The 26,914-nt window shown below is 34.2% G+C and overlaps 3 protein-coding genes across 6 annotated transcripts; 2 read left to right on the forward strand and 1 right to left on the reverse strand.

The window, feature by feature from the left end:
• Nucleotides 1–67: 67 nt before the first annotated feature.
• Nucleotides 68–2,019, forward strand: LOC126857691 (zinc finger protein ZPR1). Its single transcript, XM_050607348.1, has 3 exons — nt 68–235; nt 326–998; nt 1,317–2,019. Exons 1-3 carry the CDS (start codon nt 110–112, stop codon nt 1,850–1,852), a joined length of 1,335 nt encoding a protein of 444 aa, XP_050463305.1. The 5' UTR covers nt 68–109; the 3' UTR covers nt 1,853–2,019.
• A 95-nt stretch (nt 2,020–2,114) lies between these two features.
• Nucleotides 2,115–3,218, reverse strand: LOC126857694 (dynein axonemal light chain 1). The gene is given in 3 exon segments (XM_050607354.1): nt 2,115–2,584; nt 2,617–2,819; nt 2,895–3,218. Coding segments are annotated over 3 exon segments (651 nt in total). The 5' UTR covers nt 2,898–3,218; the 3' UTR covers nt 2,115–2,139.
• A 475-nt stretch (nt 3,219–3,693) lies between these two features.
• LOC126857688 (serine/threonine-protein phosphatase 2A 56 kDa regulatory subunit gamma isoform-like) lies at nt 3,694–26,914 on the forward strand. 4 transcript variants are annotated; one of them, XM_050607342.1, is made up of 9 exons: nt 3,694–3,951; nt 4,147–4,209; nt 18,833–19,007; nt 23,246–23,448; nt 23,774–24,168; nt 24,245–24,578; nt 24,671–24,889; nt 25,142–25,366; nt 25,433–26,914. In XM_050607342.1, exons 1-9 carry the CDS (start codon nt 3,949–3,951, stop codon nt 25,580–25,582), a joined length of 1,767 nt encoding a protein of 588 aa, XP_050463299.1. In that variant the 5' UTR covers nt 3,694–3,948; the 3' UTR covers nt 25,583–26,914. The 4 variants fall into 4 exon arrangements, with proteins under 4 accessions (XP_050463299.1, XP_050463298.1, XP_050463300.1 ...); XM_050607341.1 differs by lacking the exons at nt 3,694–3,951; nt 4,147–4,209 and adding exons at nt 12,634–13,152; nt 13,835–14,488; XM_050607343.1 differs by lacking the exons at nt 3,694–3,951; nt 4,147–4,209 and adding an exon at nt 14,232–14,541.

Raw genomic sequence — 26,914 nt, forward strand, 5'->3', positions numbered from 1 at the left:
CAGTTTTAAATTTTAAATTTGATAATGCGACTATCGATAACTGACTTGACGATAGTCGATAATTATGTACGTCACATGTGCGACGAGTTTATGATGATATAACCTGAAAATGGCAGCCGAGGAGAGACAGACGAAAAGTGAAAAAACCAAACCGATCTTTTGCGAACTGTCCGCTAACGATCTAGAGTCGGAAATCACGGAGATCGAGAGCTTATGCATGGAATGCGGGAAAAATGTAAGAGAACGTGTTCACCTAATTCTAACCAAAAATGTGTCCTTTACTGTTATGCATGTCTCCTAAATGATTGTTTTGAACATTTATCAGGGGACTACCAGGCTGTTGTTAACGAAGATTCCGCATTACAAAGATGTGGTACTTATGTCGTTCGAGTGCGAGCACTGTGGCTATAAAAATAACGAGATACAAAGCGGTGGAAAGATAGCGGAAAAAAGTGTCAAGATAACATTGCAAGTTGTAACGCAACAGGATCTGAATCGTCAAGTGGTTAAATCTGATTATACCAGCGTTCACATTCCCCACTTAGACTTTGAGATTCCTGCGCAATCACAAAAAGGAGAAGTTACAACAATAGAAGGAATAATTGATAGGAGCATTAGAGCTTTGGAGCAGGATCAGCCGAAACGTCGGGAAGAATTTCCAGATACCGCGGACGAAATAGATTTATTTATTAGCAAATTATGTGCATTGAAAATAGTTGAAGAACCATTCACTATAATCTTTCAAGATATATCGGGAAACAGTCATGTGGAGAATCCAAAAGCACCACTCAAAGATAGTCAATGTAATATAACATATTTCAAAAGAACAAAAGAGCAGAATTGTATGCTGGGAATTTACTCAGACAATGAAGATGTTTTGCTCAAGCCTATACAGGAGGGAGAGTATACTCTGGAACAAATGAACGGTGAAGTGTTGTCCTTCCCTACCAATTGCCCAGATTGCAACAGTCCATGTGAAACAAATATGAAACTGACAAGTATCCTTCAATTATATATATGATGATATTTTTTTTAATTATAATATTCTTTATTTCTTGCAAATGTAATAAGAACATTATGTTGGGGTTAAAAGAACAATTTTCTTACTTTTATATAGAACTTTTTGCTCCACATTAATAAATGACATTGATTATTTTAGTTTCAATGTATTTCATTATTACAAGAATATATAAAATATTGTTATTTTTAAAACAACTTTTTAATCTTCATTCTATATCAATGTGCACATTTGTACATATTATCATGGTAATTTATTTGGAAATTATACATACTTTTTCCTTAATGCAAATGTTAAGATATACCACACTTCAAAGAAGTTGTCATAATGGCCACACTCTGCGAGTCTTGTGGTCATAGAACTAACGAAGTGAAGAGCGGCAGTGGAATCGAACCTCAGGGAATCAGAATTGAAGTAATGGTAACAGGCAAAGAAGATTTCAGTCGCGATTTATTAAAATCCGAAACTTGCAATATGGAGATACCCGAATTCGAATTAGAAGTCGGTCCAGCTGCTTTGGGCGGTCGATTCACAACTGTCGAAGGGATCATAACAGCGATAAAAGAACAATTATCTTCATCTACAGCTTTCACCGGAGACAGCAGTGATTTAGAAACTGGGAAGAGAATGAAGACATTTATTGCTCATTTGGAAGAGGTTTTGGATGGTCAAAGGAAAGTGACTCTAGTTTTAGATGATCCGGCCGGAAATAGCTATGTGCAAAGCCTTTCCGATGATGGGCCTGACGATAGATTAAAAATCACAAAATACGACAGAAGTTTCGAACAGAATGAAGAACTTGGACTCAATGACATGAAAGTTGAGAACTATTAACCTTGTGTTAAATTAGAAGAACTAAGTATCATCAAAGCATATCTGAAAAATGACCAGATAACAAAACTATCCATCTTAAATCATGACATTGTTGTCCTTGTAACAAAGATTTATTGTCCAACTAACTTGCACCATGTAAATATAAAATTTATATTATTTTCATCAAAGCGAACATATTCCGCAACACCTATTCCGGCTAATATTCTCTACTTTTAATAGTTTAGTTTAATCTTCACCTGCACGGCTGGAAGAGAAAGTAAAGCTTTATAATATGTTTAAAAGTTGCATCATGTGACTATAAAAGATAACATCAAGAAAGTAGTGGCATACACTATTGGCATCGCATCGATCTTTTTTAAGGTAGGCAATCGTTTTGTAACTTGGGCACGCCACGATTCCGCGTCCATGTTCTCGCATATAGGATTATTAATGAATAACAAATCTTGGAGATTGGGTATTTCTTGTAAACGATTAAATTCCGCCCAATCTTTCACCAGATTATTGCTCATGTATAAAACCTTGAGCACTTTGAGAGCATTGACGCCTTTGATCTTTTCAATCAAATTATAAGAAATCCATAATTCCTCTAAATGGTCTCCAAGTGCCTCTAATCCTGAGAACGTTTTAATGTTGTTTCTACTCAGTGATAAAATCTTCAAAAATTTCAACGAACTAATGCCACTGATCTTTTCAATCATATTTGTTGACAAAGATAACTTTCTGCAAACGTTTTAAGCAAATTATTTAATCGATGTATTCCCCGAAATATTAATATTAATGTTTTCGTGTTATTCTTAATTCATTAAAGGACAACAAACTCGACGCTGGTTAATATCGCTAAATTATTATCCATTCTCTCGATTGGAGGCCACTGGAAGGATAAAATTATTTCTTTTTGTTCGCTCGCGATTAATCCTGTTTTTTCCTCCCATCTTTGAATAGCTTCTTTGCACGTTGTCGCTTTAGCCTATAGATTTATTTTTACACCAAAAGGAATATAAAAAGTAATTATATTATTTTACATATATATTTAATTACTTACCATAATTATCAAGCAAAAGATTAAATTCCTTCCAGCAAAATTGGATAAATTGATTTTAATTGATTTAACGGAATAAATTAATGCTTGCTATTTCGGTATGAATATCAATGAATATATCGGCAAATATAATAAATAAGCGACAAAATCTAAGATCCTATTTTCAAACTGTACGCGAATTTTCAAAGTTTGCCGCGCACGCACATAATCTAGTTATTTTAGCAGGATTCACCACGAAGTACGCATTTCTTCAAGATGTTTCGTGGAGTCTAGCGAATTGGATCGCGAATCGCCGAGCCGCTTGTGACTTCCAGCCAATGACAGTCGCGAACGCGAGCGCTTCGTTGGTTTATGTCCACGAGATGCGCTGGCGACCGCATCTGATAAGTGCTGTTCGTTTGATCGTGCGTTCTCGATATCGCCGATAAAATGCCAAACCGGTCGAAGAAGGACAAGGTACGTAGTTTGCCACGGTAGTCCGTCGTCGTTGTCGCCGTATATAAACGGTATTATTGTACGCGCGCGGAAACGCTCGTCTATTCGGTGGCGATGATGTGGGGCGCGAAACGGAGAGGAAGATAGGAAGAGAGAGAGAGAGAAAGAGAGAGCGGTGTCTGCGCCGCAGACGCGCGAGAAAAAGCGAGAGAGAGCGTATAGAGTCGAAGAGAGAGAGAGAGAAAGAGAGAAAGAAAGGAGGAAGCATCGAGAGCATATCCGAGAGAGAGAGAGAGAGAGAGAGAGAGAAAGAGCGGGAGTGAGGGATTGGGGGAACAACCCCGGCACAAGGCGAAAGAACGGACCTCGTCAGCCACCCGAGGATGTAGCGTGACTCCGGTTTCTTGACCCGATCTCGATTCCGCGCGCGCGAGGCCGCCCTCTGTTCGGACGAGACTTCGGCTCGAATCGCCACCGACCGGGATTAATCGCGGCCGCGCGACCGTTCCGTGGACGACTCTCGGGGGCTCGGACGCGTAACGTCGCCGCCGACGACAACGACGACAACGACGACGACGACGCGCGCTGCAGCTCACTCGGCCGCGCGCCCGAAACGAGCGCAATGGTATGATTATTTCTTTCGCGACGTTTCTCGTTTTATTCTCTCTCTCTCTCTCTTTTGTCCTCTCGTGCGTTTTCACCGACGCGTTTCCTCTCTCTCTCTCTTTCTCTCTCATTCTGTCTCCATTTCGCTATTAATTCGTTCGCGCGTTAATATCGCGAGTGCGGTAACCGGAAATTCACTCCGCTTCTGTTCCAGGAAACGGCGAAGAGCGGCAAGGACAAGGCGAAGAACGGCAAGGACGTCGACGCCGTTGACGAGGTGAGGTTATATTTTCTCTCTCTACCTCGATTCTCCTCTCCCTTCCCGGCCCCTCTGTCCACCACCATCCGCTGTCCCGTAACTTCTGTCAACGTAGATCGTCGGTATCCGCGAGAGCGATCCGTAATACTTTGCGCTCGTACGATGGAACGCTTTCCTGTTTTAGCAGACGCGTCCGACGTGCCCCTTTCCGAGAAACGTCTTGGAATTTCCTCGGTGACAGAGCGGCCGCGTGGCCGAGAAGATCCCCGACATCTTGCATCTTTCACTCGCCTTTTGTCCGTTTTAACGCTTTATAAACACACGCTCGTTCATTCATACATGCATTTGCATTTTAATTTTTTTTTTTTTTTTTATGCATATGCTTAGGTTTCTTTGGTGACTCTGGTATATATTACGCAGTAGATTTGTTAAAGAAAGTTATTCTATGTTAGCAAAAATTGCACGTACAGTATATTTTGGTCTCGTTGAAACCTATCTAATATATAGTTTTGAACAAATAATAGTACATTTTACTCTTCGATATGTTTATTGATCTTTGTATTATAATATTGTTTACGTGTGATTTATATTATTGTGATGTAGCTATATTTATTATAACTAATATCAAGAATGTATTTCATTATATGTTATAGATATAACATCTCTCTCTTTTTCAAAGAAACAAATCTGGAATATATATATATATATATAGTAACAAGAATATAGGAAGCAATATATAAGAATACTATATAAAATTAACGTTTTTGCATGATGTATGAATATAAAAATTGTTTACATACTTTAAATGAATATGAAGCATATAATCATATATAATATAATCATATATATATATAATCATGTATTAACAGTTATGTGTATGTGTGTGTGACTATTACAATATCTATAACATATAATTTTTTACAATTGCATAACTTCTTCCATGATAAATAAGTTTGATCACAGCAAGAAATTGCACGACATATATATCTTATTTTATATAACTTTTTGCAAACTTGAATATCCTCGATGCTATAATTAAATAATGATAGAAGAAAGTATTTATAAAATTTAGATATAATACCTATATTTTGGACATATTATATCTTGTCAAATTTATCAAATCATTAATTGCGATATTATCTGAAACTTGAAAACATAATGGAATAGTACCAGCATTTATAAAAAAAAAAAAATAATAATTAACATGAGAAGTAAGTGACTTAATTTATATAGCTTGTCCAATAATGTATTTCTTATAGTTATCCTTTTTTTATAACAATAGTATTTTTTGTCACTTCCTTTTTTCGCGTTTGATTATAATTTCTTACAATCAAGCGTTAAATACATTCTTGACGAGTTAAAAACCTGCACTCATAGTCAAGTACTTATTGTAATTGATATTGTTCAATGAGTGGTCTAATTGCAGACGTTATTGACTGAGTAGTCTGATAAGAATTGTTATCGGTGTTGAAACAGTCCCGAACTAGATGGCGCATCCACATCAAAGGCTTGTAACGAACGCCGTATAATGTTACAAGAAGCACGGCCACCCATGTGTGTTAACATTAATTGATATCACGATAAAAGAAAAATGACAAGCAATCGTTGATTAATATTTCCATATTAAAATCTGATATAGATCACAATTGCTGATATAGATCAATTAGATTATTTTTTTATAAATTATGTATGCGTCGCATGATATTAAGTGAGAAGCGATTTTATGGAAATTTTTATGCTAAATTCTTATTAAAAGATAGATAGAGCTGCATTATCTTTATGACGTGCGATTTATTTTAGCAGTTATTTTGAATAATTTGAAGCTACGTTTCTATTAACATTAAATTTATCGTCGATCAATATACTAATTTTACCTTTCATATCTCATCGATATACATAATCGATAGCGCACGTTGTATTTTGCACGTAACGGTAACCTGACGTTACGTAAAAGTTTATTAACGCAAGATTCGTCCTGATTATTCCGTCAATCTTCGGAAAAAAGAAAGTGCAATCTTTTACTTTCTACTTTAATTTTGTTTATTAATTTTATTGTTTATTTATATTTGGATTATATAATACTTTTTTTTTTTTTTACCAAAATAACAGCGTTCCTCACGCTATTATTTTTAATATCGCGTCGATAAATATTATACAATATTATACAATACAAAAGAAGAGAGCCGGTCAAGATTTCGATAGATCTGTCAAACATAATCGTCGAATTATCCGTATACTCTTCCTGATTGTTTTTCTCCCCAGTCGATGATTGCACAAAAGCATCAATGGCACTAACGATAAACACGCGTTGATCCGATGCCAAACATGCATTATACATACCTATCACACACACACACACACACACACACACACACACACACACACACACACACACATATATATATATACATGACACATCGCGTGTTGTCCTTATACGTTGCCATTTGACACTGTGTTGTCGCCACGTGATCGCGAGCCATGTGTGTGTCAAACTCTAATTCGCGCAAGATGATGCGTATGAAGTACGAAAAGAAGTGTACACATTCAGGCGCGTACACACGATTTTACATCAAACGAAATGGATTTTGCATCGACTCGACGATAGTCCGAGCACGTGATACGGCGTATTTCTAAAATAAATATCGTACACGAATTATGACAGCTCGCTCTTTCTTTGGCTCAGAATCGCGACGCGCTAGAGTGGAAATTGCATTTGTATGTTCGCTCAAAGTGATGCAATTTGCGCCGCACGAACACTTCGTAATATTGTATTGATACGTGCACACGTGCAACTACTATCTTGTGGCATTTCTACGCGCAATTTTAACTGATGATTCTCTGCGTTTGCTTTTTCACAACTCTAGTTACTACATCTCTAGATAAAATTGACAGCAATGATTGCGCGTAATTAACGTAATTACAAATAAACACATATAAGTATAATAACATATACATAAATGATTAAATAGAAATTTTTTAATTTTTGACAGAAATCGTCACGATTATATAATTGTGCAAGTTCTCTGTATTTTTTAACACATTTGTTTAAGGAGACATACCTGTTTGAAACCTCGAAAAATGAGTATATTTTCTAGATTTTTTTAGCGTAACGATTTGATAAAAATTTTTTATTTTTTACAATATTAATACAATATTATTAGCTATCTACATAAAAAATTTCAGTTTAAATTTTTTTTTTTTTTTTTAAATATTTATGCGATTATTTGTAGAGTTCGTTTTACGATGTGCTTGAATAACGTTCAACATTTATCATATCTGAAAAAAAAATACAAGTTTTTTTTATTAAACATTAATAGCTATCTGCCTTTCAAATGTTTTTCCAAAATTTTAAAAAATAGAAAAATGGCGGCGTATTAAAAACAAAGATTTTTTCTTTATTTTAGTTCATTTTTTTTGTTTATAACAAAAAAATAGAGAATTGGATTTAAAAAAGGCTTTGCTAGCAGATTAGAAACTCGCATGCAAAATTTAAAGTCAATCCGTCGAACGTAGCCCGAGTTTTCATGCATACCGTACATGAAAATATAAATCTACAAATATTTGCATAACTTTAAAAAATTTTTTAAATTAAGTATTTAATAATATTATATTAATATCGTAAAAAAATAAAAAATTTTTATCAAGTCGTTGCGCTGCAAAAAAAATCTAGAAAATGTACTTATTTTTCGAGAGTTCAAATGGGTATGACCCTTTAAAGATATTTTTTATATTAATAATAACAAATTACACAATCACTTGTAACTCTTTGGAAACTATCGGCGACTAAATATTTTATTCGAAATCGTAGATATATGTACACGATAATTCCTTTGTTGTGCTTCGCGTCGTATTGGAGAAGATTCGATCAGAATTTTGTAACAAAATCGGACATGGCGACAGCAAGTGACTTGTCGCATCGTATTTATTTTCGTTATACTCTCCTGCGGCGTGTGCAACAACATTCTCGTTAATGAGATCAAAAATTTTGTCGGATGTCCCACCCGCCAAAACTAACCGCACGATGTGCAGAACGGCGTCTTCTCTATTTTGAGCGGTATGCAAATAGAAAGCGCGTTAATAATAGCCAATACCGATGGCGCATTCCAAGCCTCGTGTCGCGGCCGTTTTTTCGACGGGAGGCCCAGATAATGTGCGCGAAGTTAGCTTCCCCTTTGTCAAAAATAGCGAGATTTTGAGCCAAAAAGAGTTTAAAAGTATACAGAAAAGTATGAGGAAGCATCCAGAATATTCGAAAATAACATAGAATTCTAGAATCATGTTCCAGTAAAGGAAAGATAATACAAAGGCGCGTTTAAAATTTTAATAAAAGTAATCAAGAGATACACAAATTGAATACAAAGTCTAACAATTAAAAAATAATAAAATCATGAAGGAATTTAATTAAATTTCATTAATCTTGAAAAAAAGGTATGTTGGTTATAAATATAATATAATCTTTTTTTTTATTTTATTAAATGATATCTAATATTGATTTTCAAAAGAGCCATAGAAAAATGTTTAACATACTGGAACAACTAAACAAAGCATAAAACTTTTTCATTAGTTAAATTTTATTCAATCAAATAAAAGCAGCAGATAATTGAGGAGTTTGAGTGTTTTTCTCGACATGACCTAAAAATTAAATAAAAATTCCTGAGAATATTGGCATACAATATTTAATAATAGAGATTGAACAAGCGCATCTATTCAAGATCGATAATATATATATATATAAATTTAAATATTTAAGTTAAATATGACATATTAAATTTAACGTATTTGACTTAAATACATAAATATTTCAATTAAAGAAATAATAATCAGTTGAACACATTTAGTCAAATCAACAACTTTTTTTCTCAGTGCGTGATAGCACATTTTCATCTCGGAATTCCATGCTCGTTTCCGAAAATAGGCCACGACCGAAATAAATGTAAATCGATCAGACTGACCGAAAAGTTATGGTTTCCGTGAAGCCGCAATCTTCCGTTTCGCGATATAAGTCACTTCCAGGCACCGTAGTTCGTTCGATTGACGCGTAATGATGGAGCTGTGAGTACATTTGTCACGTCATCATAACGCGATGACAAATTGCAAATAGGCCATTGCGTGATGTCAAAGAATCGCGATAATCGATTTGCTGTGAAAATTACCGGTGTTCAGGAAAATGATAAAGTGATACTACAAATATTTCGTCGTATGATTGAGATATTAAAAAGAACTTTTATATACAATAATGGCGTAAAATATCCGGATATGTCAAAAACAGCTGATGTCAACTAGAAACACATTACATTAATAGATGTATAATATAATATCACGATATATAGGATGTCCCAAAAACATTTAATTAAACGTTAACACTTCATTCTAGAGATGAAAACAAACAAAAGTTATATTATTTTAATTATTATAATTATTATTATAATTATTTTAATAAATATTGATCTGAAAACCAACCATTACCGAATCAGTTTCAAAATATTTAAGTATCTTGTATTTCTTGGCCCTCTCGTTCACCAGATATCGCATCCATTGGTGTTTATTTATGAGGTCATCTTAAAACTTTAGTTTGCGATGCAACCTATCCAAAATATTGATAAACTTTGAGAACAGTGTAAATTTGTTTGATATTATATGAAATATATTCTATTTTTGATCGAGTTCGGCAATCCCTGAGGAGGCGTGCTGAAATATATGTTATTGCTGGAAATAGTCACTTTGAACAGTTCTTGTAAATTTATATGAGTTTGATGCTAATTTATTTGCAATTATGTTGGGTTACGTGTTCACAAGTTTAAATTAGTGTAACTTATTGACCGAATGTTTTCAGAACCCTGTATATTTATGGAATATTATGTTGCATTGAAAGAAAATTATAGTAATTAAATAATATCGTCGAGTAATACGCGTTAATTGCCACTAATATCTCGACCCTGTCGACAATATTCCTCTCGGTTTATTCCTTAATTTTTTTCTTAGATCGTGAATATTATAATTGAGATAAATTTTAATGTTTTACATCTGATTTAACGAATTGTAACGACGGCAAAATTATTTTCTTTTTACACAAGTGCGCTGAATTAATGAGTTATGAAATATGTCAAAACATAAAAAAATAATTTACATAACATACAGGTGTTAGCTATCACACGTTGTTTTCACATAAGTATCCAGTTTTACTTAAATATAATAATCGTTTATTGCAATTTTGACGTATGACACTTACTTTGTTTCGTACATATTGAAATATTTAACTCGACAATATTCGTCTTGACAATATTATCGTTACAATTATTGTTTACGCATGACATTTTTCGAACTTTAACATTCTCTGTTCAGTATAATTATGACGCATCATTTCTGAATTGAAAATCCAGAAAAATGTTACTTAAACAACATCAGCAAATATCTTTTATTACAGAAGATAAAAAATTATACATTATATTCTATCGCGCCTTGGATATACAGGGTGTCTATAAAGTGTCTGTCCCTACTCCTTTTGGAAACAAAATTATGAAATATGTTTAAATGTCTTTAATTATTCCGTTTAACTATCGTGTTTTCTCGTTGACGAAATATATAACGTGGCACGCATCGTTTTTGTCACCTGCTAATAACCATAAGGAAGCCACGACAAACTGGCGTTTCCCGCACACGCTTTTCTCACGTATGCGACTCGTGCATATGTCGCACTTCCCACAGGTATTCAGAAATAGTGACCGGGTATTGTCGTTTCGTCACGCGGCGCTTAAACTCGCTTCATCATCATTGTTAGGGAATAACGAATGACAGGAAAGCGAGCCCGCGACGTGTACAAAAGACCTCGCTGCGTTCGTAATTGTTCTGTCGACGTGTATTTCTGTTAACACCGTATGTAACCATATATCGTATATCGCATCGGACATGGATGCGTGTCAGCGGTTTATTGGCAATTATTTGTCGTGACGAATAGTCTCATACAAATTTCAAGTCCGCTTTTCCCATTCATCGAAAACAATTCTATTTTTAACTTTAAATTTATTATTATTATTAAATATTTCGATAGTACAAATTAAATTTTATAATATAAAACTCGAGAATTATGTGATAAATAAGATAAAATAAATCCGTCTTAAAATTCTGTTTGACGCTTTTTTTCTGAATGTTAAATATTATCGTAATTTGACTTTATAATAATTTATTGAAGATAAGAAATATTAGAGTAATTTGGAATTTAGGCAGTGAGACATATCGTGTGAAAACAAATACATAAAAATATAATCTGTTCCTTCGGATTATATATTAGAAAGTACGAAGCAGACTTAACACAAGTACTGTCATTCAAATAAACTTACACAATATGACGTATAATGTATTAATAGATTATTTATCATTATTATATATCACCTTCTAATCCTAAAAAGCCTTATCACTACTAACTAACACATGATACTAATCACGCTCACAGATATATAAATTTATATAACAGAATAAATTTATATAACAGATATAACTCGAGTTAAATTTTATTCTACTTAAAAAAAATTAATGTAATTTAAATAAAAATTACGTAATTTTATACAATTTATTAGAAAAAATCAAAAAAACTTAAAAAAAAAATGTTGTAAATAATTTTACGTACTATTTTATAATTTATTCAATTATAAATTCACACATTTACAAAAAATTCTTACTTTCTTTAAAGTCTAAACATCAATTGTAATATAATCATTGTAATATAATTGTAATATAATCATTTCTTAGCGTTGATTAGATTTAAAAAAAATTAAGCACCTCAAGATTTTCATATTTACATTATTATTATTATTATTATTATTATTATTATTATTATTTATTATTATTTATATTATTATTTATATTATTATTATTATTATTATTATTTATATTTTAAAAGAAAGCTAAGAAAATAACATATGCTAAGATAATCATCTCCTTTTTCTAGATTAAGATATAAAGGCCTAAATATAAAGATAAAGATCTAAAGATTAAGAATATAATTTTTTAACAAGAAAAGAATGAAGAGGATGGAGCGACTTATCCCTTATATCTTATTCTCATCTTTCTTTTTCTATCTCTTTTCTAAGCTCCTTTCTCTCCAGAGATCGAGCGTATCTAGTAATTGCTCAAGAGCAGCGAAACTTCTTCGTCTTCCTCCCGATTAGATAGAATTGTCAAGAGACGATCGAGCATAGATACGAATATATGCGTGTATGTATACACATCATTCGATCGCGAGATGAAACGTAATTCCTCGTAATTGGCGTGAGGGTTAAGGTCATACGTAGTGGCCTTGAACGATCGGCGTCGATCGGTCGCGGCGGCGTGCCCGCGAGAGCCGATCACGCTCGCCAAAACCTTTACGATTTGTGTACATACACGAAAGTGTCGCAAGCGGCTGGCTGCGATTCTCGGTCACGAGTGCACGCTCGCCGCTCGCCTCTGACAGTGCGCTCCCGTCGTCGCCGCTGTCGCCGTCGCCGCCTCCGCGAAGCGCATCTTGGGCGTCGCGACGTCGGCGACGCTTCTCGCTCGCGCCTCTTTCTCTCTTCTTTCTTTGTCACCTCTGTCCGTGTAATCTATCTCTCTCTTTTCCTCAAATCGTTAGCGTCGCGACGGGCGAGTTTCCGCCCGGAGGAACTTTCTCTCTCTCTCTCTCTCTCTCGCGAGCGAGTGAGCGAGCGAGCGAAGGAAAACGGTGTCATCGAGGATTTCTCGTTTGAAAATCGGACGACGAGAAGGTGACGTTTCTCTCCTTTACGACGCGTCGCGAGTAGTGTAATTCCAAGTGCGACCGTGCCTTTGTGCGACTAGATCAGCTCACGAGAATATTCTCCGCGCTGGATAGCCCGCGTGGAAAATATTTATATCTCCTCGCTCACGGGATATCGCGAATTCTCTCGAGTTTCCCGGAGGCCGGAGAAAACGCACGCTTAGCGAGTCGCGATTTATCTCCGTTCGGTAATAATCCAAGTTAATCAATGTTTTATATGTGCATGGGGGATAAATAAGACTCGAGATAAGACGGACAAATTTACGATTGTTTATTTATTGAACCGTACGTGTTTTTATTTATCACCGGAGATGTATCGTCAGAAGATGAAATAAATTATGTCGAGAGAAAGTGGACTAAACGAACCGTGATTATATATGGGAGAGAGTTTGTTGTAATTAATTAAGATATAAAGAATATATCATAAAATATATTATCTTTGAATTTATTCAATAATCGCGATGTATGAAAAAAAAAAAAAAAATTGGATCTAAAGAATATTTTTAATTCGTAAAATAAAATTGTGGGGGAGATGAAGCGCGATACGTTATCAGTATTAACCGCGTAAATTACGTCACGTCAGGCGTCTCGTAAAAAGATCGGTCTTCGAAAATATTGGATTACAAAACACCGCGTGATGGCCAGCGACAGGAAGATAATATTTATTCTCTCTCATCACTTTCGATTGTCGACTAAAATACTCGCGAGTGCGAAAACGTCGGCGCAAAGACTGCGGCGCGGCTTTTCCTATAATCTTGGATAAGGAGTCCACCTCTTCCCCTCCGTTTTTTTTTCTCGCCCCCAGACATTCCGTTCCATCGACTTATTTTTACACATACGTCCGCCTTTTCGCGCGTAAACTACTTGCAGGAGAACTGTCATCGTTGTAAATAGATCGAGTGTAATCGCTAACGCAGTTTACCATTTCAATGATTGTATCCGCAATTGTCCCTTTTTTCAAAACTCTTTTATAAATATTCTAAACTGAACGGAGGCTCTCGAAATAGCTCGTGAATTGACTGTGTAAAATCTAATAATTAATAATACAAAAATCGCGTCTTCCTCATTTTTTCAAAAATAAAATAAAAATAATAAAACTTTTAAATAAAATAAAAATGAAACTTTTACGTTGAACTTCACATCGATATATCATCTGTGCATCGCGAGAAATTCGATTTAGTATTTTAAAAAAGAAAGCAAATCGACGCATTTCCCTCGAATATTTCGCGGAATATTCCCAGGCATGCATACGGGGATGCACTCTCAGGTGCCGGCGGGAAGAAAGCGGATATTCCCGGTGGATCGTGAAATGGTGAATCGGCTGTTCGACAGCTGTGTGTGATTGAAATTCTTCTCGTCACGTGAGAGAAGAGAGGGTGGATCCCGCGAATGCGAGAATCATGTTGCGCCCTGACGCCGCAAGACAGTTTTTCCTGGGGCGGTTTACCGCTGTGCTGTGCCGATAGTGAATTATTCCTTTCCTGGGCGGATCATTGTTCCGGATATATACCGCTGGAATGCAGAGTAAGATGCAAACTTTCAGCGGTCTCGCCTTCGGGAACGTGTTTAAGAAAAAGGCAGGTTTCCCTTGCAGTTTATTCCGAATGCGTTCGCTCGTTGAACATTCGATAAATTTTCAATTCGTCGACGAATTTATCGTTTAATAAAAATTTCAAACTTTCTTATTTTTTTTCATTTTTTTTTATTTTAATTTTAATTTCAATTTTCCATTCATTTTTTTAATGAAAAAAGATTTTTTTTTATTAAAGAAATAAAATATTAATCTTATTATAATCGCCTGTTATCTTTTGCCTTTATAGTTACTTGCATCAATTAATAAGTATTATTTAAGTCTCACTATGATTGTCAAACTTGAAATTTGTTGAGTAAATGCAATGTTTGTCATAGGAAATGAAGAATATACAATCAATTGTTTATTTACACTAATTTATAATTAATAATTACGTAATAATTACTTTCTGGAACATTATTATTAGACATTTTTAAGTAAAATCAAAACGTTATCATTAATTTTTTTTTAACAAGATAATCTTTTTATTCTTGTTCGATCTAACATGCGAGATTAAAAAGCAAGATCTTTCCCGATATTTATATATCATACTTATCAAACGTGACTGATAATTAAAGATATGTAACAATTGTTCAGTGTGACAGTAGTTTCGCTTGCACAGGATAAATATATATAGATAAGTGATATAACTGATATCGAGAATGCGCGTTACATTTAAAGAAAAAAACATTACGTAAATAACATTACATAAAAATACGAAATATCTCGTATCATAATATAATTCAAGTTTCATAAATTATTACATTCCAATCGATGAGTCTGTCAGAGCAAAGATCGATGATTTTTAATTTTACCCTCGTGTATATGTAGATTGACATATTAAATTTAAAAAATTAATTTGAACTTTGAATCTGTATTATATGTATATAATACAGATTTGTAATTATATTCTTATCATCTTTTTATTTTCAAGTATCTTTATAGTCTATTTTTATATTTTAATATTTATTATAAATTTTTATATCACTTTATTGTTATATATTGTTTGAAAATATGAATAATGTTGTAAGAGAAATTAATATGATATATCATATTTTCAATGACAAATACAAATCAGCTTTGTATTTTAATTTTAACATAATTATTAATCTAAAAATAAATTTAAAATTAAATTAATGTTGAAATAAAAAGAAGTGAGACTACTGGTTCGGTTCAATGAGACGAGAAATAGAAATCGACATATTGATACAAATCAACCGTCTTGTTAAGATAACAGTTCTATGTCAAATAGCGCCTCGCATTATAATTACTCTATTTTATCAGAATTGGCATCGCATTTACTCGAAATAATTAATGACTTACGATGAAAGATGTGAAATACATTTTGCACGTCTCTGAGTCCATCGAACGAGGAAATACTTGTTACAATATAGAATCTACAATAACTTAATCTTTGACAGTGAACTTTAATACCGATCGACCTCTTCTCATGTATAATAAAAGCATTATTTGTTTGTACATAAAATCAATCAATCGGTGAGATTTAATTTGCTTCAAAGTATAATACATCGCAAAGATAGAATGACAGTTTATTTGCTAATACCTTATGTTGTCAAAGGTAAATACGATAAAAAAATTGTCTTCTTACTCTTCAAATAAATATATGTGCCGTCTATTATTATTGGAAAATAAACTGAAAATTATCTTTTCTTAATAAACTATAGAATTTTTTAATAGAAAAAAAAAATATATATATATATGTTTTTGATAAATTATAATTACAGTTTTTAATTATAATTTAATTATTTATCACTTTTAAAAGCAATGTTTTTATGAACAATTAGTTTCTTTTAATGCTTCTTGGATAATAAGCTTTTCAACGTTTCGAAAGATAAGGTATTGTCCGATAAAAGTTTATGACATCACTTTGTCGCGGAACAACTTCTGCATATTGCTCATTTACGGCGCGTTTTAAGTGTCTTTTAAATTCTCTTTCTCTCTCTTTCTCTCATAATTATTACAGCAGATACTAGATTTCACTAAGAGATGGTGTGGTACCGCCTTCTTTGTTCATGAAGCGTACGTGTTCGCACATACGTGTTCTTCTGAAGTATAACAGCAAACAAATTCACTGCAATGAGTGACGATGTAAACTCCTGTAATAGTTCATTAGACCGTGATTTGTATCTATTTTTATTCGCTACCTACGGACGCACGTTGCGCTTTACTAACACCTCTTTATTATGCATTTAACTTGCCTATGTTACCTGCCATAATACTGCGCAGATGCCTTATTGATTACGCAATGTTTTATCGTGTATTCACACAATGTCGAATATTTCGAGATAAGCGAGCTTCAACGTGATTCCTCGAGAAAAGAAACATATTTCACTTGAAATGAATAATAAATTAATTTTCTTAATTCCAATTAATTTATATAACTACTCTAATTCTTAAAATTACGTAACTTCGCATATAAATTACACGTTCGTTAAAATTTGCATTACAAAACAGCTGATCCTTGTATTGTTATAACCGGCGTAGAATATCGTAGAAAAAAAAATCGGTGATTGTTCATTAGATATTCAATATTACGCGCGAGAACTTCGAAAGCGTAACGATCGGGAAAGTGAGCGAAGAAAGCTCGTGTAACTAGTAAGTACCTCGGTCGGTTTGTAATAAAGCCGCCATGCGAGAAGAAGGGTATCTGATTGGATTCATTACGGGATGCCAACGGGGTTCATTTGTTCGGTCGACTTAGCCGCAACCCGGGATAAAACAAGGCGTTTGTGTGTTCGCGACTTTCCTCGCTCATTCGAATAACCCACTTTGTAAGTGGCGATCAAAGACGATTAAAAGGAACGATATTTGTTCACGTGTTTTTTTTTTCTCTCTCGCAAAGTTCACGGCCGCATCTGTTAACGAGTAAAATGATCGGCGATCGTAAACATATACGCTTTGTATAGACAATAAGATTATTTGGAGCTTTTTTTTCAATAAAAATTTAATTAAATGATATTCTTTCACTTTACTTTTTCTAATACGCGATATTGAATATTTTAGCAAAACGAAGCATTAAACAAAAATGTTTAAAATATTCATTAAAAATTGCTGCGGGCATATTTGAATTCTCTTGAAAAACGTACATTTTCTAGATCAGATCTTTTTTTTTTTGAAGCACAACGATTTGATAAACACCTTTAATTTTTACAATACAATATTAATACAATATTATTAAATAATTAAATAAAAATATTCAGCTTGAAAAAAAATTTTTTTTTTAGTTATACAAATATTTGCATAACTAAAGATTTATATTTTCATGCACGGTATGCATGAAAAAAGATGGGCTTTTTAAAAAAAAATGAAACTTTTTTTCAATACGCTGTCATTTTTCTATTTTTTTTAATTTTGAAAAAACGCTTGGATAGCAGATAGTTAGTAATATGTTTAATAAAAAAAATTATATTTTTTATTTCAAATACGATAAACGAATGTTTTTATGCATAACGTAAAATTAGTGGAACTGCAAATATTCATATAACTTCTAAAAAAAAATTTTTTTAAGCTGAACATTTTTATTTGAGTTAATATTGTAAAATAAATTAAAAATTTTTATCAAGTTGCGCTACAAAAAAAAAATTGGAAAAATGTACTCATTTTTCGAGGTTTCAAACGGATATGCTTCCTTAAAGAGATTGATCGTGAAAAGCTCTTCAATTAATTATAATTGATACATTTTTTGTCTGTCAATGTTTTTTTTTTTTATTAAAGAAAAAATAATTTTACATTGGCTAAACAATTCCGTCATGCAGAGCACGGGCATGAATTTATAGACACCCTGTAGTTCCAGTTTTGATTATAATATAAAGAGATACACGTGTAATTTTTTTACGCATCGTACCATGCAGGATCGTTAATATATAGAGGTCGACGTCGCTTCCTCGCGTTCCATTTATGTAACGTTAATCTGATCAGTGAGCTATCATTCGTGATCGATCGTTCATCTGCGGCCGATTCGAATTAATAGGAAGACGAGTTACCGTGAATTAAGTCCGCTAATCATCGACATTGGTTCAGATTTAACTTACACATTTAACACTACTTGATTCAGCTTCAAATAAATTATTTGCATTAATTAAACATCTACTTATATTTATGAAGAATATTATATGCGGATCTACAATAAAAATTTCAAATTAGATATTAAATTTCAAAAGTACAAATAGCTCGAAAATATTAGTTCTTTTTTATTTAATATCAATTATGATAACATATCTGTTTATCTTAAATATTTACAAATTTTATATTTATTTCTAATATTTTATTTTCCACAGGCAAACAAGATGACCGGGGGACCTCCGGTGGGAAATGCACCGCCTCCACCTACGCTCATCAACAAAATCAAGTACCAACCCGGTGGACCTGTAATTAAAAAGGATAAACGGCAAAGCAGCTCGAGGTTCAATATATCAAAAAATCGGGAATTGCAGAAATTGCCGCTGTTGTCCGGTAAGTTATTTGTTATTAAATATTTCGGAACATGTGCATTAATCCTAAACTTGGCAATATATCCTTTCTTTATTTCTATTGTTTATATTTGTAATTTCTTGTTTACATCTTAAGCATGTTTTTAAATTAAAATTAGAATAAATCATATATTTTCTACACGTATGGACTGCATATAAAGCTTATATAATAATTTATTTTAGCATAATAATTTTCGGTTTTGAAAAGTATTCTTAATTAATTTATTGTACGTTTCGTAAATTCTATATTTTAAAAAATGTTTTATCGTAATTTTATTTTTTTTAATTTCGCCAAGTTTAGGATATAAATATATTATAAACTTAATATAACATGAAGCATTATTTTAAATAATAAATGTGTAGAAATAAAGCTCACGCTTGTTATGTAAAAAATGAGATTTATCCTCTTTGAAAATACTATTATCTTATTAGATAAAGATAAAAAAATTAAAATGGACATTGGAATTCAATGTTTTTTATATTTGTGTTATCAGTGTTCTAGATTGTAATGAAAATTTAAAAAAAAAGTTTGTACGTCATACAACGAACATATCTCTTTACGCATGACGCAAGTATGATATTACTTGTGCAATTACTATAAATAACTTTGAATCTGAAATCAACTTGATCGACGACGAAGAATGAAGAAATTGACACAAGAAACTACACAGACGGATGACCATAACTAGACAATTAGTTCAGGGCAAAGAGCAGGCCAGCAAATGAGGCACATGATAATGATCAAACAAACAACTGGGAGATGGGTAAGAGGGCGAGAACGGAGAGAAGAGAAGAAGAGAAGAAGAGAACGACAAATCGTTCCTCCTGTCCTTCCCCAACATAATGCCGGTCAATCGAGGTTGTGCGAGAGTGCCTCTCTCTCTACGTCACGAGTATATCGATTGCGTGCGACGGGGGTCGCGCAGGCGCTCGGATTCAACGGTTTCCCGTTTTCCCAACGTAAACAGTCGCGTTGCCCACCGCCCCCCTCCTCCCCCTCCTCCCCTTTTCAGCATCCCCTGTTGATCTCGTCTCTTCCAATCGCACCGAGACCGGCGCCCGCACCCTCGCGAGAGCTCCACCTGGCCGCGGCTCCACCTGCATAGACTCTCTCGACGAGGGGGGATAGCGGGACGGGGGAGAAGGGGTTTATCAACCCCGTGACCGATCGAGAGATGACCCGCGAGATCCTGGCGAGGACCGGCGAGTTCATTGACCGCCGGTGCCACTTAGGCGAATCTCCCTTGCCGTCGCCCTCTCTCGCCCGACCCCCCTCCCCCACTTACCCCCCGTCACTCGCGAACGCGGTCACCGGGTTCCGGGGAGACGCGAGAACGCGCCGCCTAGTGTTCGCCGGTGTTTTGTAGGGGTGGTCTCGCAGCGCGAACACCCCGAAGAGAAAGGCCGAGGGAAGGCTCGCCTTTCTCTGGTCGATCGATTGCGGACGAAGCGGACGAAGCAACAGATTGTTGCGAGCGTTAAACAACGACGGGAATTAGCGGCGAACGGACGCCGGGTGCTGTCGGTGGGACCGTTAATTGCGAATTCCGTGGGTGAATCCCATTAAGGGCGGACGCGATCGACTTTCAGAAGGTGGAGACTTTGAAGACACTGATTCGGGAAAAGATGGATTATTTCGGGCGGATGGATTTTATTAGACAATTATTAGAAGTACTTGTTGGAAATGTGATTGCATAATTGCATTAAAAAAAAAAAAATAATAGATTAAAGAGAATGTGGTGAAGAAAATTCTAAGATATTAATAGCTTTCTCTGGCGAATTTAAAAAGTTAGCGAATGTCTTATATTAAAAGGATTCCAGTGAATTCCAGTTGGTGCATTTCATCGTTTAAACAGTTTCCGATTAAGCAAGTGAATTTTGTAATTTAATACGTTTACAATACTTGATGAGTTTTGTGATTAAGAAAAAAATAGTTTTGTGAACAAGCTTGGTGAAAAATAATATAAGAGCTCTGATAAAATAATAACGTATTTTAATTTGAGTATTCAATATTCATACACGACACGAAAAATCGCACATTAATTAAAAAATGCAAAACGGATAATAATTATTATGTGAGTTTGTTGACATATTATATATTAAAATATAAATAAATAAATATTTATAAAATAAATCGGATTTTTATTAGTTAACGGAAAATAATATTTTTACGTGTATAATTTATATTGCATATTGCTTTATACATTTATAAATAAGAATTTTTGTATGCAGTAATTTAATATTATAATGGCTAATTTACAATCTCTTTGTGCGAAAATATTCTCGCAACATGTTGTAACCAGCGTGATTCAAGTTGATTTACTTTAAAGTATAATTACATTTCTGGTTTGGCAAAACAAAACCATGTTTCATTGGCGCGAGTAATGCGAATAATAACGTGGGGAAGGAAATTAATAAAAGTGATTTGTTGAAGGTCGACAATCGCCGCGACTTAATAAAATATCGTCGAGTAAGCAGATAATTAAAAATAAAAACATTCTCCGGAAATTGCTTGCCGTCCGAGTCGGTCAAATCCGCAAAAACCGAGTACACACGAATTTAACACAGAGAGAATAATATTACATTTTCTTATACAAGTAATAATATTTACAAACTCAATTATCAGTTATCTGTAAATAAAATTTCAACCTATAATAACAATAACGAAAATTATCTTGGAAATTGAAGAGAAAGAATCGCGAAAGCGGGGAATATTATTGATCGCGAGTTTGACATATCAGAAAATCGATCCTGGAAAATGTGTTTATGTACTTATATGTGCGTGTGTGAATCTAAGGTGTTGCAAATTATTACGAAAAGGTATACAAACGGATCTCTGTGCTGCTCAGTTCGACGTATTTGAAGAGATTGGCCAATGAGTAAGGTGCGAGTGTAAGGTCGTAACGTACATACATAATATCACGCGATGGTTCATGTCGGTGGAATTAGCCCATCTCTGGGCGGTGCTCTGCCTAAAAGTCCCAGTTTTCATCAGGGTCTCGCCTTGGCGACGGTATTGCCCCAGGACTTGAACAAGGGTTACCCGGTGACCTTCGCCCTGCACTATCAACCTTTGCAACCTCTTTTAATCGGTAAAGCTCTCCGTCGCTTCAATCAGTTTTATTACGAATTATTTTTACAAATTTAATTGCAAGTTTTTATTACAAAATTAATGATTTGATAATTATGTAATATTTATTTAAATATAGTACACTATCGGCTCGCTATCAAAATGTAATAATAATTAATAATTATATCTCGATAAATGATAATTTTTTTTTATTTTTATAAAACTGTATTACGTTGATAAAAGAATTATTTAAGGATCCGCGAAATGTCGAATCGTGATAAATCGATCTCGTTACTTCTATTATGGAAACCGCCAGGAATAGTAGACGATAAATAATGCCTCTCGGTAACAGTCGCGTTATTTTGAAGGTCGCTATCGATTTTCCTGCAGAGCTTGCCTGATTAATCAGGAAAGCAGAATATTTTTCAGATTTTCGATCAAAAGTTTACCGTTCGTTATAACGTGCTATTAAAGCTTGCATAAATATCGACTACAAAACAACCCTACGGTCACGTATCCTCTTCGTGACGAATAAAACAGAGGTTTATTAACATCTGCAATAACTGTCTATGTAAATTGGAAGGTTCAGAAAAGCAAATAGAATATCGATCATCGCGTGCTTCGCTTCAACGCGATAAATTATATTTCAAATATATTCATCGTTATCAGAAATATTTTATTAAACTAACTTTGCTCCCATATTGAGGATTATGAAATTATTTCAAAACCGAGGATATTAATATTCTGTATATTTACACGTGACATAGTTTTTTATATATATTGTAACAATTTTATGTAACAGCGAGATAAAATCGCCAATTTATCATATTTCATTAATAAGAACTTTGTACTTCCGTCGATAATATCTTGAAGTATGAAACATAAATTATCGCAGGATTTAAGTTCGCTCAAGAATCATTTCTCATTTACGTCAAGAGAGCAAATGAAAAAGCTATCTGTTGCACCAGCAGAATAATTCAAACGAGAAAAAGAAACAGGCGGTGCAAAAAGAATATGCTTACATCGATATTCATATAGACTAATATGATTAATAGCGACGAGATGCGCGAATACATCCATCGCGCTCTGGATTTATCGTGAAAGCTGCCAAGTGCGGCGTGACCTATTAATCAGCGTTTATCTGATTCCAGAAACGCAACAGGGAAACGAACGGGAGGAACTTTTTATACAGAAGCTACGGCAATGCTGCGTCCTCTTCGACTTCGAGTCCGATCCCTTGTCAGATTTGAAATGGAAGGAGGTAAAGCGCACTGCCCTCCACGAGATGGTCGAGTATGTAACCAAAAACAAAAACGTTATCACCGAAGCAATATATCCCGAGGCGGTAAACATGGTAAGAATATTTAATATCATTGAAAAAATGTGCAAGTCTATGTAAGTGACAAGTTTAATTTGTATAAAAATGAAAATAAATTATACGCGATAAAATATACAACAACATATAATAAAACAATGTATATAAAAATTATATATATATAAATTTTTAATGAAAAATATTTCTTACATTTACATATATTTACATTTATAATTTTCTTACATTTACATAGTCTTACATTTTCAAAAAGTCTTAGATTTTCAAAGAACATATTTTAAATAAAATAAACAAATATTTGAAAATAAAATTGAAAGTTTTACTAAGATCTTGAAAATCCTGGCAGTTTGCTGTGAATCTATTCCGGACGCTACCTCCGTCATCAAATCCTAACGGCGCGGAATTTGATCCGGAGGAGGATGAGCCGACGTTGGAGGCAGCTTGGCCGCACTTACAGCTTGTCTACGAATTTTTTTTGCGATTGCTAGAATCGCAGGACTTCCAACCATCCATAGCGAGGCGCTACATAGATCAAAAATTCGTGCTACAGCTTTTGGAGTTGTTCGATTCTGAGGATCCGAGAGAGAGGGACTTTCTGAAGACGACCCTTCATAGGATTTACGGTAAATTCCTGGGTCTCAGAGCGTACATTAGGAAACAGATAAATAATGTCTTCTATCGATTTATATACGAAACGGAGCATCATAATGGCATTGCAGAGTTGCTTGAAATCTTAGGAAGGTAATAATAACTTTAATAACAATGAGACTTAGATATATAAATTGTATATTCATCGATCTTTAATTTATTTTTGCAGTATTATAAACGGTTTTGCTTTGCCGTTGAAAGAGGAGCACAAGGTGTTTTTGTTAAAAGTCCTATTACCCTTGCATAAGGCTAAGTCATTGTCCGTGTATCATCCGCAATTAGCGTACTGCGTCGTCCAATTTTTGGAAAAGGATCCGTCGTTAACGGAACCTGTGATTAGAAACTTGTTGAAATTCTGGCCAAAAACACATTCCCCTAAAGAAGTTATGTTTTTGAACGAACTTGAAGAAATCTTAGACGTCATCGAGCCAGCTGAATTCCAAAAAGTCATGGATCCGTTATTTAGGCAACTAGCCAAATGTGTCTCGTCACCGCATTTCCAGGTAAGCGTGCAATTTTGTTATTCCGTTTTTGTTTTTGTTTTTTTTTTTATACAATTATTTTTTTGTTCCATGTGCTTCGCTTATTTTTTCAGGTGGCGGAAAGGGCTCTCTATTATTGGAATAATGAATACATAATGTCCTTGATATCGGACAATTACTCCGTCATCTTACCGATAATGTATCCAGCTTTTTATAGAAACTCTCGCAACCATTGGAATAAGACAATTCATGGTTTAATTTATAACGCTCTGAAACTTTTTATGGAAATGAATCAAAAAGTATTTGATGAGTGTACAACACAATACTATCAGGTATGTTTGCAAGCAAGACTATATTTTCACGTATATACTGGATAAATAAATCGCTTCGAAACAGATATTTAATATTAAATAAAAATAAAAAATAAAAAATGACGAGTTACTCGAGTTATAGTTAGTAATGTATTGAATACTAAATGTGAATTATAATTTTATTTCCTTAGAACTACACAATTCTATATTGACTTAATTTGACAGAAAGATTAAATAATAATAACTATTCTTCTTGTTTTGAACACTTGATAGGAGCGTCAAAGAGAGCGAAAGCTTATGAAAGATCGAGATGAAGCATGGATGCGCATAGAAGCGCTCGCTATGAGGCATCCGAACTATAATTTGGCAAATAAAAACACAACGAATAACACATCATATATGTCACCACAGCATGTAGATAACTCGCCGCCCGATGAAGACGGTGATACAGATCAAACTCCGCTTACTTTGGAAAAAATCGAAGCTAGAGCTAATGAGGTATGAATTTATATTTGTGTAAGATTAAGAATTTTGATGCTTTTTAATGAATTTTTCATCATATAGGCGAAGAAAATGACAAACGTAAACAAAGTAAAGCCGCTTTTACGAAGGAAGAGCGATTTACCACAGGACTCGTATACAATGCGGGCATTGTCCGACCATAAACGCGCCGATGAATACCTTGTCACGCCGCCAGATCCGAATAATTGCTAGTCTCTACCACAAGCCCTTCCCATGTATCCTCTTTTTTGCTGTAGTAACATCGGAAGTTAGCTTTTTTTCTAGAGGAAAACGGCAATAAGAACGCAAATAATTTGGCAACAAGAATCCCACTGTGCGAAATCAATAACCGTATTATCATTTCAGCATGTATTACATTGTATTTGTTTACTTTAATAGAGAAAAAGAAAACCCTACTCTTTCCCGCCACGCATTGTGCGATTCAAAGAGACAGTGTATAGGCATTCATAGAAGCTTACAGAAGAGACTTTCATTCTTCGTAGAAATGCATCGTATTTATTTCTTCATTATGAAAAAAAAATTACAGCTGTGAGTGGAACTGTAATCACATTGTTATATAAGATATGCATACGGTAAGCGAAAAGGGCTCTAAATATATTACTCGTAGAATCTCCATCACATTGGAGGTACTTTGGGATGCTTGGGAAGTACTTTGGTACTTTCTTGCTACATCTCAACAATAAAATAATACACGGATAAGGTATGTAAAACGAGATGATTACGGATATTGCGGTTGTAATGGATTTGGTATATTCTACAAAAGATTTTATATACTGATGAGAGAGATTATGTGTGTGCGGGAATGTGATCGCGAAGATATAAACGTATGCTCGATGTTATAACCCATACTATGCGCGCTATGCGAGCTTGTTGTGTTAACAATCTTGCGAATAACGTTTCCATTTATGTGCAAATGATATATACATATATAAATATACGTACTTGCTTTAACACTACAGGCTCGTTGTAGTTAAAGGAGAAACGAATAAATGAGATGACGAAGGGAAAAGAATATATGCTGGTGCGCGTTATCTTAGGATGTATATGATAGTGCTATTTTAAAAATAATAGATTGCTACGAGAATATCTGAATATTTCTGAGTGTACTACTTTTATATCTGTTGTGCCTAGATGCCTGTGGAATGCATTCACGAAAAAAAAAAGTATGCCTCCGCGCGCGGGGCCTATATATTGCAAACAGCAAAAATAAGCAGCGAGTTTACATGTCGCTTTGCCAAATATAATCGATATTACAGGATTTCAGTAATGCTTGCATAACATGTTGCGTTGTTAACTCATTGACCTTGGGATTAATTAAAAAGATTATACTATTGCGGCTACAAAAGATGGGAAGGAAGAAAAATAAAAGAAGAGAAGAAGAGAAATATTAAGATACATTTAGTCCTTGCGCTGCTGGCAAGTTGTTACGTTAATAATTGTCGAGGATACCTTGTTGAATATAGATACGATAAGCACTTATATTAAATATTAGAAATTAAAGCTATGAAGAGAGATAGATTTAAA

The sequence above is a fragment of the Cataglyphis hispanica genome, chromosome 22 (assembly GCF_021464435.1).
Source record: "Cataglyphis hispanica isolate Lineage 1 chromosome 22, ULB_Chis1_1.0, whole genome shotgun sequence".
NCBI classification, from domain to species: Eukaryota; Metazoa; Arthropoda; class Insecta; order Hymenoptera; family Formicidae; genus Cataglyphis; species Cataglyphis hispanica.